The sequence below is a fragment of the Penicillium canariense genome (genome assembly GCF_028826845.1).
Source record: "Penicillium canariense strain IBT 26290 chromosome Unknown utg000001l_segment0_segment0, whole genome shotgun sequence".
NCBI lineage: Eukaryota > Fungi > Ascomycota > Eurotiomycetes > Eurotiales > Aspergillaceae > Penicillium > Penicillium canariense.
This window is the reverse complement of record NW_026622728.1, coordinates 6724654-6737965: the sequence shown is the minus strand read 5'-3', so window position 1 is coordinate 6737965 and position 13312 is coordinate 6724654. Positions and strand designations below refer to the sequence as shown.

The following is a 13312-nucleotide window of genomic DNA, read 5'->3' as shown; positions in this document are numbered from 1 at the left end:
CAGTTTCAACCCTTTTATAAACCGTTCCAGAAAAACAGCGTAGACCGCGACGAGCGGTTTTCTATACCTTAGCCAGGATCGAGCAAGCTAAAGCCTTGCATTGCCACAATTTTCCCATACATTGCTAAGTAATCTTGCGACCGACTACGATCTGGCAGCGCCAGTGCATACCCTTCGGTGAACGGACGAAAATAAACAAGGGTTGAAACATCAACTCTCAGTTCAATATAGTACTCTCTTTCACATCATCCCTCAGTTAAGTATCCCCGCTCCTTTGACAGATCAGACGCCGAACCAGGTGATCAAATCGGTCTTACAGGTGTCGCCGTATCCGATTGCATACCTTGATATCCTCGACCCACTGTCCTTCAGCGCACCGTTCCCCAGCGATCTCCTCACAGGTAGACACTGGTCAAGGCTGTCCTAAGAACTAACGATCGACTAAAAGACGAGACAACACTGTGCACCTGCAGAACTGGCCGACTTGGAAAGTCGATAACTATCTTCCCATAGATGACGCTCAACTTCACGTCTACCGGCAGCATATACTCTGCTGAAATCTCCGCCATCGCAACTCACTACTATATCTCTGGCAAGGGCAGCGCTTCTCTATAAGCAAATGGATCAAGCAAAATGGTTGACAAGGATACCCTGTTGGATGTATCTAATGATACCCTTTAGTAACGTGCCGACCTGCTTCACCGGTTCCTATTACCATGATTGCCAGCCTTCCAAGTGTGCCAGCATCTCCAAAATAAAGCCTAAGTTGAGACAAGCGTGTTTTATGTTCTAGCCGAGATCAGATACTGTATTAAAGTGACTCGTATAGAAATGCTCCTGTCACCAGGCCGAAGCCTAGCAAGCAAGTAATATGCATGACATTGAACCTCATTGCTCTTCATCTGGTAGGTCTTCGTTCTCAAACATCATCACAGCTCGGGAGCCCCCCTTCCACGATTATTACAGCACAATTATGAGAATATCAGCTGCGCAAATATATGCAACAGAGACAAAGGGAAAGGTAGAGTGAGAGCAGCGCTGGAAGGAGGACTGGAAGCAGGTGGAACAAAAAAAGGTAAGAAAGCAGACATGAACCCCCAGGTTGTGCTCGTACAAAAGTAGGTGTGTAATTCACACATTTGAGAGTAAAGAAAAAAGGACAAATAGAAGCATGGGATGAGCAATGTACACGTGAAGAAAGTTGTACATAGAGATGCAATGGCTATTTTTGACGCCTGAATTGGAAAGAATTTGAGAAGCATTCGCCCTGGGAGAATCAGAGGAGAGAAGCAAGAAAAAAACCCATCGAGGAGAATGGGAATCCAGGAGTTGGTAGAAGGAAAGACTCATTTGACTGGCTTTGTGCCAAGTTCCCATGCCGGATCTGGAGGTGGTGGATGGTAATCGGCTAGAGGAGGGAGAGAAGAACGAAAGAAAAGAAAGAAAGAGAGAAAAGGAAAGGAGGAGGGAAGAGGAGAGAGAAAAGTATGGGAACTCAGAAATAAAGCTGCAGCATGCACTGGTGATCCTTGGACCCAAGTGTCGTCAGTGCATCTCGGCCAACGCGGCCTCAAAGCCTGCAAGATCGTCATGAGATGGTTGATCGAATATCCGTCGAAAGGGAGGATCAGATGGAAACACATTTTGCGGGCTTGGATCAACACCTTCTGCCTTGCGGATGACTTCCTTCAAGGCGCGAGTGACCACCCCGGCCCGAACAACGAGATCGCGGAGAGATTGGGTATCAAAGGGGAGTTTTTGAGTGCGTGGGGGTGGAGTCAAGTCGGACAGGCCGGAGCCCTCGGTGTGGCGGCTGGGTTGTAGGATGTCGAGGACAGATTTCGATTTCGGAGAGACCTTGGAAAGTTGTCCGAGGGTGGAATTATATAGCCGGGGTTCATGTTGCGGAGAACCCTGCCACGAACCACCATCGGTATTCTTCTTGGGCTGTCTGGACGGCGCGGTCTGCAACGGGCGATCCTGCTGGAGATTGCTTTGCCAGGAAGCGTCACTGTTGCGTTTTGATGCACCGTTCGCACCTTCGTCATCAGAGTCATCAAAGCTGAAAGTCAGCGAAGACGGCGACCCGGGAGGAGAACGGCGGTCGTCGTCATCATCAATGGTAGCGAGATTGACGATTCCCTCTGCTTCCTTCCATAGTTCACTCGATGGCCCGCTCACAAGATCCAGGATGCTTGCTTGATGCCGCAGACGTTTCAGTTCTTCCACGAGCAGCGTGAGCTCCTGCACTTGGCCAAACTGACCTCGAAGACTTGCTTGTCGTTCAAGAATAGCCTTGGGAACCATCATGCTCTGAGGAGCGGCTTCGGACTCAGTGCTTTTGGTGTCCTGGCTAGCAGCGGGCTCCTCGGTATCGTCAAAGTCGAAGTCGCTGTCCCAGTCTTCGCTCACACCCTTGGTGCCCAATCCCCAGGTGCCGAATTTACCTGACGGTTGACGAGATTCATTCGCAGGAAGATCCCTTGCCACAGGCACACTCTGACTCCGAAGGTGAATGGCTGAGGGCACTTTCCGACACGCTGCACGGCTTCCTCTGTTCACAACACTTTGTTTCCCCTGCATCGTGCGTGGGCGCGCCTCGGAGTCGGACATATCACGATCAGGACGGGACTGCTCCGACCAGTCGAAAATATTCATCTTCTGGCTCATATGTAACTGTGCAACAGGGGAGCCCGCCCGGGGCATTGCAAATGAAGAACCACCGTGCCCTACCGAGGCACTGGATACAGAAACGGCGAGGGCTGACCGGAGCGGAGCGCCATCGGACTCCCCCGGCAATGCTCCGATCATGCCTCCAGTCTCGGCATCACCCTCTGGTATCGATGTGGTATCATCGAGGCGGGCCTGAGCCACAGAGGGGAGAAGAGAGTCCGGGAAGAGAGGGGGGTCTTGTTCCAATCGTAATGCGAAGGAACCGCGTGGAAGCAGCTCTTCCAGGGTCGCGACTTCCTCGTTCGACAGATGTGCACCCGCCTTTTCGAACATTGTCTCGATGTGCAACCCCTTCAATCCACCACCACTGGTCTCGTGGGTGCGAAGCGAATCCCAATAGTCGGTCATGATGTCGGTCTCATATTCGTCGCTCGACGTGAAGACACGCGTGTCATCAGAGCCTATAACAGTAGACGAGGGATCTGAAGCCGCAATGGAATGTCGTTTCGGTCGACGGCGGAGAGAGGAAATTGTATAACTATCCGGTCGAGCGGAATGTTGCCACGTAGATAGAGCAACAGCATCCGAGGTGAGTGGGTGTTGGCCACGAATGCCCACATTATAATCCTGGGAGACTGAACGAGGAGCCATCAGATGATCCCTACCATAGGCTGAAACAGCCAGTCCTGGTGGCGAAAGAGCCTGTGGGCGGCGGAAGACCGAGGGATCTGTGATATTACGGCGTTGCGGGGCTTGCGGGGAACTTGGGATGACACTGTGCAGTTTTGCAAGCTCTGATCGGGGGATGGAGAAGGTCCTTCCCTTGACCCGTTTCAAGGACCCAGCACGAGCACGTCCAGGAATTGGAGTGCCTGACGCGGTCACCGTATTGACAATGATCTTTTTCGGCTCGACATCATTCAGAGAGAACGAGTGCTTGTGCATTGGTTTTTCGGGCGGTGGACCTTCCAGTGCCGGCGCTTCTGGCGCTGGTGGAGGCAGAGGAGCTGCAGCAGCAACATCTGTGTCTGTCTGGAATGGATTACAAAACGTGATGGGAGTCACAGGCACCGATTGATCCTCTCGCGGTGTGGACGTTTGGGGAGTGATCGTGGTTGCCAGCACAAGAGCTGGAAGTGTATCCTGCTCGGATATAATTCGCCGCACCCCTGGAGGTTTGGGACTTGCGGTTGTGGACAGCCTTCGGGCTAGCTTCTCTGAGAAGCCCTCTGATTTTGGCAGTAGGTATGGTCTCCAGTTGTTCTGTGGACTGATTGCAAACTCCTCCATCATGGGCGACTCGATGGGATAACTCTCTGGGAAATGGGGTCCAAAATCCATGGCAAGAGGGGACTGGGGCCCTATCGACTCCGATCGCTGATGGCTGGTCGCCGGCCTTCGCAGAGCAGACACGGGGGACACCGACGTATTGAAAAAGAGAGGGTTGGCATTGGAATGTTGTGAGGATGAGCGCTTGACTAATTTGTTTGGCGCTCGACGCGAGCTGGACGGACGGGGAAGGATAGGGCTTGCAGACCCATTAAAGGATGGCGTTACTGGGCTGTTGGTTGAGGGACTCTCCGTTTGGAAGGACACTATCGACAGTCGACGCAGCCAACTTGTCGATGGACGGCGTGAGTGCGACTCCCGCGACTCGATCGATTCCGGGGTTTCATTCTCAGGGATTCGTAAGGGCGGGTTAGTTAGTGTTTGGCCGCGACGGCGACGTCTCGCCGCACTAAAGGACAACGGTGCCCGCCGCAGGTCAGGGTCCTGCAACGGATCCCGACACAAGCCATCATGCCCGTCGATTGCTTTCTCCGTGGGAGTCGTCCAATCTGCTCCCGCTGTGGGTGGTCGGGCGCGCCAGGCGGTCTTAGGTCGCGCATCGACCGGGGTCGGTAGTTCTGAAGGAGTGGGAGGGGGCTGATTATAGGAGAACGTCTTTCGCCGAAAGATACTGGGCTTGGAGCGTTCGACACGACCGAGAGCCAGGCCGGAAGTGGCTATTCCTACTGTGCTTAAGGCACAGAGCTGACGGGGACGTGAGTCGGGGCCAAGCAGGGGGATTGGAGGATGGAAGTCCTTACCGTTGATATGTGATCCATCCTCAGAGGATGCTGCGAAGAGTGTCAAGCACCCTCCAGCTCAGCTCCGCAGGGTTGAGGCCGTTGCGAGTGACATCCCATTTGGTGTAGCAAAGGGCAGGCCTTGGGAAACCAGAAGCAGCCCGCGATCGTCGAGGGGCCCGGGAGATAAACAAAGAGGGATCTGGGGCCTCGGGAGGTTGGACCAGAACTTAGAATTCAGCGAGGAATGAGGGCCAACGAGCGAAACCCTCCTCCTGTTGCACTTCGATCGGAATCCCTCCAGGGCCGTGAAAGGGAAGAGAGTCGATGACGACTTTGGGAGGGGGAAGTGGAGTTTGGAGTCAACAACAACAAGGCGAGTCGGGGATTAACGCTAAACTCAGCTGGTCCAGGGCAAATCTGGGCACACGCGAGGAGTAGAATCAATAATAGTATTCTCCGTAATTAGTAGGAGTACCTCAGCGGCCCATGCTACTCATCATAATCATAATCAGAATAATAACATGAGGAATGTACATCAGTTTGGGAAATAACGTGATCTTTGGGTCGTCAACCTGGTTGAACATTTACTACACGTCTCTCTCCTCCTCCGCCTGTCATACTTTCTTCCCCTTCCTGCTTGTTTTTTTTTCCACTACCGGTCAATGAAATCCCCCGACCCCCTGCAACTCCGGGCGCACGATCCCTGCGGGCTATTGCAAATCGGCGCGATTGACGAGAGAGGCTGCTGCCAGGCGGGCCACCGGCCATCCCTTGCGGCTCACTTTGCAGCTTAGCGACCGACCTGCTCGTGTCTTTCCTGTCGAGCCTGCCTTAGCCTGCGTTAGCCTTTAGCCTGGTCCTGTCGGTCCTGTCCAGACTCTAGACCGGAATCTCTCTCATTTACGGAGAAGTCCGCCTCGGAGTGGGCTGCGAGTGGCTAAGCGTCAAGGAAATTGGCCAAGCCATGCGATCCAGAATTCCCCACACATCTCGTCTCGGCTGGCTGGGATCGCGTCTTTCGGCCCCCTTAGACCTTCCCAGGATCGCTTAGTTGCGCGATCGCAAGGGCCCAGTACGGCCGATCTGTGTCCACCGGTTGGACGAACCCCTTCCCGAGGCCCTGGTGAGCTAGTGAGCTGCTGAGCTGGTGGAGGTCCTATCCTGTCTTGTCCTGCCAGCCATGCGTGGCTACGCTGCTTGGATGACGGATGTCAGACCTTCTTTCTTGCTGCGCTGGTCGGGGGCTGCAGGCCATATGTTGTTCTGAAACACTTGTCGTCCAATCCCCAACTCTGGTACTGATACGCCGTCCGGCCTTCCAAACACACCGCATGGAGGGAACGAACGAGAACGAGGCTACGGTCGGCGGCCATGCTGATCATCAGCTTAACCGAACATGCCCGTGATAGGGATTCTGCTTGCTCCTTCCAGAGGTACCTAACATCCACTCACGATCTATTCCTTTCGGACGTGCTGATCTTTACGTCCCGCCGCGCACGGGTTGACCGATTTGTTTTGTTTTCTTTTCTTTTGTTTTCTTTTGTTTTGTTTTGCTCCCCACCCAACCCCCAAACCACCCAGGGGGGATGTTTCATGAGAAAAAGAACCTGAGCAAGTTCAGGCCTGGAAGCTCCAAGGAAGCAACGAGGTTTGACAAAACCCCGATCTATACCGTCATCCCTCTCCACCCTGTAATGAAAAGGAAATCCCCGTGGGTCGAATGCAAACGACAATCGGTTCTTACTGCCGATTTTGTGCCGCCTACCTAGACCGGTGGAGGGTTAGCTTACTCCGATAAATAGCGTACCACTCGAAAAATCTTGGAAATGCGAAATTGCAGATGAAAATTTGTGAACATCGTGCAGTTCTGTCCCTGGACATGGCTAAGGCCGGTCACTGCGGCCGGAGACCGAACCCCCGAACGCTTGCGATCGGCACGGCCAAGCATCCATCCCCTTGCGGTCAATGAAAGTGCCCAATATAGAGGTTCATTGGCAGGTTCTCCTTCGGTTAAATGGCCGTGGCTTACCCCACCCTCTCACGCGCGCGGTTGACATGTTCGCATTTTTTGTCATCTTCTCAAGGTTATGGTTCGAACACCGAACATCGCCATTTGCCGGGGTCTGGACCATTTCTGATGATCCATTGCCATCGGCCTGTCGTGGGCTTGTTAACCACGCTGACGATATTCGTTGCGTCGGTCTCGCCTGCATGCCAACTGCAGACCGCAACGAGATACCCCCTGCATCATCTTTGACCTTGAAAAGATTTCTATGGTATTATTTGACTTTCTGTCGACTTAAATCACCTATGGTGGTAAATGTAAACAGATTTAGAACGTGACAGAGTGATAGGATCGAGTGCCAAGGTTGAAAATCATCACATTCTGGACTACTGAACCCGAACGATAACCAGCCAGGAAACCCCACGGAGACCTGTCAACGGGGCTATGATGATTGAAATCAGAATACAAAGAGTTGCACCGCGGGCCACCAAAATGAGTAATCTAGCTTTTGATTTATATTTGAGCTTGGTTTTATCACAATATCTGCCGTTGTGTCTCCGGGCTGTGGATGACACTGATCTTTTGGCTATATCATTAATTTAGAGTTAAGGATGTCTTGGCCGCACATCGGATAGTTGTTGTTGAGGAGGGGAGAGGAAGCCCATTGCTACTATAAAATCAATAAATTACACCTAGTCTTCAAACGGTATCTTTTTATGGAAGGAGTCCTTTCGGAGCTGTGATACCAGTGCATAAAGTTGAGGTGGACAACCGCAGAGATATTCAACCCAGCACCTCGTATTTTCAGCTGCAACTAAAATGTCTCAATGGCCTCCGGCTGGTCTCCAAATAGAGAGTGCATGACTGAGTAGATACTGGTGACTAGAGCCCACGTCAGGAATCGGGAGGCTGAAATGAACCAGAAAGTCTAAGTTGGACGAGAATGAAGTAGCGTGAAGTCGTCAACTTTTCATCTAGGTCATTTTATAACATCTCGGCCAGGGGGCTATCCTTACTTTGGCATCTGTTAGCTGTGTAACTACCGGGTGATCTGGCGCTTGTGTCCTGCAGGTCCGACTGAAGCAAACGCCCCATTGAGATTTAAAAACCATCTGATAACGATCAAACTAGCCTTCGAATCTTAATGCTTTGGAGTCTTCTCTCTTTCGACTACTGGAAATACTGTGTAATTGTAGAAGATAACGCTAATCAGTAGATTTGTAAATGCGTAACTTTTTGGGTATCCCAATTAGCTAGTAATCAGAAACCCAATCATCAGAAGAAAAACGCTACCATCGGAGCTACACACAAACAACTAGTAGCAAAGGTCGTACAAGACCAAGTGATGAGGTTGTCTGTCAGCGGGAAGCTGCTAACTATGAGAGATACTTTTCGCCATGGTCATGTGACCTTATCGATAACCCACCTGAAAAACACCCCTCTGTGGTTTGCGGCCGAATTACCCCGGACCACGAGGACGTCATTGCAGGCTCGACTCGTCGATCCACCCCAAGCCACTGTACATTTGACTGGATCGACCTGTGATCAACTCATCTGAAAAGCGCAATGGAGGCAGAACTCCAGGCCCAGATCCCTGGCCTGGACCATGTCATCTCGGAGTACTCTGTGGTGTGTTCGAGATGCTCTGCCTGAAGAAAACTTTGGAAGCAAAGCTAACGAGGGATAGGGATACCTCACTCATGCTTCCAACCTCTATGTTGAGGATGCCAATGCCCCCTCGCCATTACTGGAAGCTGCAGAGTCGGTGACGGAGCTGCTGATATCCGCCTCTGGAGATTTCTCCTCCCAGAACCGTGACGCGATCAGCAACCTGGTAGAAAAGTTCATTACGTCCCTGAGCTCAGCAAATGGTGTGGATGCAGAACGGAGGCAAATGCCTCTGACAGCAAAGAAACTGGACCAGGCCATCAATGTGGGCTCCCAGCGGAATATGTCTTCCACGCTGGGTCTGACCGGTACAAATGTGGACTTGGAATCTGCCAATGCTAGGAAGGTGGAGTCGCGTGTGGACAAGAAGAAGCTTGAAAAGGCCGAGCGCAAGATTCGGGTTAAGCAAGAGAAGAAGCAGATGAAGACGGTTCAATATGAGGCATCCCGTCTGCTCAACCAGCCGGATGAGGCTATGTCTTACGAAGAGTTCTTCATGGCCGTCAACCCTCTACAGTTGGGCTCAGACTCACAGTCCAAGAGCAAGGACATCAAGCTGGACAATATCGACATTTCTATCAGCGGCCAGCGCATCCTGACGGACGCTGCATTGACTCTTGCTTATGGTCGTCGCTATGGTCTTGTGGGTCAGAACGGTATCGGTAAATCTACTCTGCTGCGGGCTCTCAGTCGCAGAGAGGTCGCCATTCCGAGTCATATTTCGATTCTTCATGTCGAGCAAGAGGTACCTTTATTCATCCACCCCCTCACAAGATGAATGATCTGTAGCTAACGATTCTCACCAGATTACGGGTGATGATACTCCGGCAATCCAAGCGGTCCTGGATGCGGACGTATGGCGGAAGCATCTTCTCGCGGAACAGGAAGTTAGTCTCACCCTCACTATACGCACTGGCGCCTCTTGCTAACAGGATATCTTCCACAGAAAATAACTAAGCAGCTGACTGCTATTGAAGAAGAACGATCTCAACTGGCGGATACATCCAAGGATGCTGCCAGACTGGACCACGAAAGGGAGGGTCTGGATATTACTCTGAGCGACATTCATTCCAAGCTCTCTGAGATGGAGTCCGACAAGGCTGAGTCTCGGGCTGCCACCATTTTGGCTGGTCTTGGTTTCTCTCCCGAGAGACAACAGTACTCCACCAAGACATTCTCTGGTGGTTGGCGAATGCGTTTGGCCCTGGCCCGAGCCCTGTTCTGCGAGCCTGACCTGTTGCTTCTTGATGGTTGGTGATCACCCCTTTCACTTGAAAAATAACCTTTGCTAAGTCGACGCAGAGCCGTCGAACATGTTGGACGTTCCGTCTATTACCTTCTTGGCGAACTATCTCCAGGGATATCCTAGTACTGTCCTCGTTGTTTCTCACGATCGTGCATTCTTGAACGAAGTTGCCACCGATATTGTTCACCAGCACTCAGAGCGATTGGATTACTACAAGGGTGCTAACTTCGGTATGTTAATTCCTGTGGGAAGCTTTTATACTTTGCTAACTATTCCCCCCCCTTCTTTAAGAATCGTTCTACGCTACCAAGGAAGAGCGGAGGAAGAATGCTAAGCGCGAGTATGAGAAGCAAATGGCCGAGAGGGCTCATCTTCAAGGTTGGTCTCATTTTGTTCATTATATTTCTTTCGCACACTAACTGTTTATTCCAGCCTTCATTGACAAATTCCGTTACAACGCGGCCAAATCTTCGGAAGCTCAGTCCAGAATCAAGAAGCTCGAGCGTATGCCTGTTCTCGAGGCCCCGGAGAGCGAGTATGTCGTGCACTTCCAGTTCCCTGAAGTCGAGAAGCTTTCGCCACCCATTGTCCAGATGTCCGATGTTTGCTTCGGATACACCACGGACAAGCCTCTTCTTAAAGATGTTGATCTCGACGTCCAGCTGGATTCACGTATTGGTATTGTGGGGCCGAACGGTGCTGGTAAGACTACCGTGCTGAAGCTCCTCACCAACCAACTGCAGCCCACAAAGGGCTTGATCTCAGCACATTCGAGACTACGCATTGGATTCTTTGCGCAGCACCATGTGGATGCTTTGGACCTGACCACCAGCGCCGTGAGCTTTATGGCAAAGACTTACCCCGGCAAGAGCGACGAGGAGTACCGGAGACACCTGGGTGCATTTGGTATCACCGGTATGACCGGTCTTCAGCGCATGGAGTCTCTGTCCGGTGGTCAGAAATCTCGTGTTGCATTCGCATGCTTGTCGCTGACCAATCCGCACATTCTTGTTCTGGACGAGCCTTCTAACCACTTGGATATTGAGGGTATGGATGCGCTCTCTGAGGCTCTTCAGAGGTTCGACGGTGGTGTTGTGATGGTCTCTCACGACGTGACCATGCTGCAGAATGTATGCAAGAGTCTCTGGGTCTGCGACAAGGGTACTGTGCATAAGTTTGATGGCGATGTTAAGGCATACAAGAAGATGATCACCGCACAGGCTGACGCGGCTGGTGTTGTGGCCAAGCACTAAGCTTAAAAATCAGATCAATTGAAGCGTATATGGATATGGTCCAAATGGCCCCTCCATATGATGTATAATTAATCCCAGAAACACTTGAATCTGTCTAGTTTAGGAGCAGTAAATTCTCCACGTAAGTCGTGTGACTGTGGGTGGAGACTACGGAGTACATGTTGGCTCAGCCCATTTTTTATCAGCGCTCATCCGTAAGTTTTCCCGGCCCCCTGTGAGCTGAGCTGACCCACTTACTAAACGTACCTATTACACACCCTTACACATAGTTAGCAACTACTATAGGGAAAGTATACAAAAATGGGCTGAGGGATACTATTGCTTATCTGTCTTATCATCACGTTATGGCCTGAGCCGACCGTAACCTCGTACCTCTGCGGGTGGGTCCAGTGCTCCCGCTATCGACGACTTATCGACTTATCGACTTATCGCGGAACCCCAGATCTCTCCCCTGCCACCTACAACCCTCCTCTCCCAGATGCCGATAGATGGAACACCAGCAGATGACAATACAGACGAAGCAGAGCTCCAAGATATGATTCCAAGGGAGGAGGCAGACCAGTCCGGCCCACATGAGCCGCTCCTCGCACCGACCGGCGCCTCTCCCGACTACGAGGCCGATGACGAGATTCCCGCATCCGAACTCAGATACTCCGGAGGGTGGTTCATATGGATCTTGACCTTTTCGGCCGGTCTAAGTGGCCTATTGTTTGGTTATGAGTCCGTGGTCACTATGGTCAGCCAGTTATGTCGCACAAGATCTTGACTGACGATTCATTCATCTCACAGCACTGGTGTCATCTCCTCCACACTCGTGACCATTGGCTTTGATCTCTCCAATCGCCCGCTGACGACCCTTGACGAGAGCCTCATTACATCATGTACTAGCTTGTTTGCTTTGATAGCCAGCCCCTTCACTGGCGTTCTGGCAGACAAGTGTGGCCGTCGTCGCGTTATCCTCGTCGCTGATGTCTTATTTGCTGTTGGTGCACTGATCCAGGCCTCTACAAGCCAGGTCTGGGGGATGATTGTGGGTCGCAGCATTGTTGGTCTCGCGGTTGGCAGCGCGAGTGCTGTGACTCCATTGTAAGTCAATCTTGTCTTTACAACTGGAGGAACACTTTGGAACGGAACAGCTTATTAATTGATAATGGCTTTTTACAGGTATATTTCAGAGGTGGCACCTTCACATATAAGAGGGCGGCTGGTTACAATCCTGAGCCTGTTGATTACCGGTGGTCAAGTCGTTGCATACGTCATCGGCTGGCTCTTTTCCCGAACTACTGGAGGCTGGCGCTGGATCGTTGGTCTCGGAGCGGCACCGGCGTTTCTGCAGTTTGCGGTCCTTATGATTTTACCAGAAACTCCTCGATGGCTCGTGCAGGCTGGTTTCGATAACCAGGCAGTGGTCGTTTTGACACGGATATACCAGGACTGCCCAGGCTGTGACCGGGTCGTCCGCCGAGTCATGCGCGACATCAAAGGAGAGATTGCCGAGGAGGCACTGGAGCTGGGACCGAGCAAAGTTCCAGGCACTCAACCACAGTGGCTCTACGATGCCTCCCAGCGGGCGCGTGATCTTTTCCATAATGGCGGCAATCGCCGGGCCTTGACAATCGCCATGATGCTCCAGGGTCTCCAGCAATTGTGTGGCTTCAATAGCCTGATGTACTTTTCTGGGATCATTTTTACAGCCCTTTCTTTTTCGTCGCCGACGTTGACTTCTCTAACTGTGGCGGTGACCAACTTCCTGTTCACCCTAGTTGCTTTCGGACTGATTGATAGGATTGGACGAAGGCGCATTCTACTCTATTCGATACCAGTGATGGTTGTTGCACTGGCCTTCTGTGCTCTCTCATTCTCCTCATTGGATGTGTCCTGGGATCCTCAGCCCCCTTCGCGCCATCGAGACGCACCCGATAAGCAGGGAGCATTCTACCCCTTGATGATTCTGCTCTGCTTGACCATCTACACCGCGGCCTACGCATTCGGACTCGGCAATGTACCCTGGCAACAATCGGAGTTGTTTCCCCTAAATGTGCGCTCCTTGGGATCAGGCCTGGCTACTGCGACGAACTGGGGATCAAACTTCCTTGTCGGACTCACCTTCCTTCCCATGATGAAGTGGATGTCCCCAACTTGGACATTCGCCGTCTACGCGCTTGTGTGTGCCATCGGATGGGTGGCAGTGCGTGCAATCTACCCAGAAATGAGTGGAATGGGCCTCGAAGACGTCAAAGGCCTTTTGGCCGATGGGTGGGGTGTGGAGGAAAGCCTGCGTCGTAGGGCCGATGCTCAGCAAGAATAGACAACACGATACCACCAAATCAAATGATATAGAACTGCCGCCATAGAGACATCTTTCTTCATGTCATCCTCAACCTCACGTCACATT

General features: G+C 51.9%; 3 protein-coding genes across 3 annotated transcripts; 2 read left to right on the top strand and 1 right to left on the bottom strand.

The window, feature by feature from the left end:
• Positions 1–1545: 1545 nt before the first annotated feature.
• Positions 1546–4862, bottom strand: N7482_002298 (uncharacterized protein; the record flags this gene model as incomplete). The annotated part of the gene is made up of 2 exons (XM_056684423.1): positions 1546–4793; positions 4856–4862. The coding sequence occupies 2 exons, from the start codon at positions 4860–4862 to the stop codon at positions 1546–1548; spliced, it is 3255 nt and encodes a 1084-aa protein (XP_056548029.1).
• A 3454-nt stretch (positions 4863–8316) lies between these two features.
• On the top strand, positions 8317–10917 carry N7482_002297 (putative AAA family ATPase GCN20; the record flags this gene model as incomplete). The annotated part of the gene is made up of 7 exons (XM_056684422.1): positions 8317–8379; positions 8438–9163; positions 9225–9305; positions 9365–9668; positions 9721–9894; positions 9956–10042; positions 10097–10917. The coding sequence occupies 7 exons, from the start codon at positions 8317–8319 to the stop codon at positions 10915–10917; spliced, it is 2256 nt and encodes a 751-aa protein (XP_056548028.1).
• A 478-nt stretch (positions 10918–11395) lies between these two features.
• N7482_002296 (putative MFS myo-inositol transporter) lies at positions 11396–13225 on the top strand (the record flags this gene model as incomplete). Its single annotated transcript, XM_056684421.1, has 3 exons — positions 11396–11637; positions 11707–12003; positions 12082–13225. The coding sequence occupies 3 exons, from the start codon at positions 11396–11398 to the stop codon at positions 13223–13225; spliced, it is 1683 nt and encodes a 560-aa protein (XP_056548027.1).
• Positions 13226–13312: the final 87 nt, after the last annotated feature.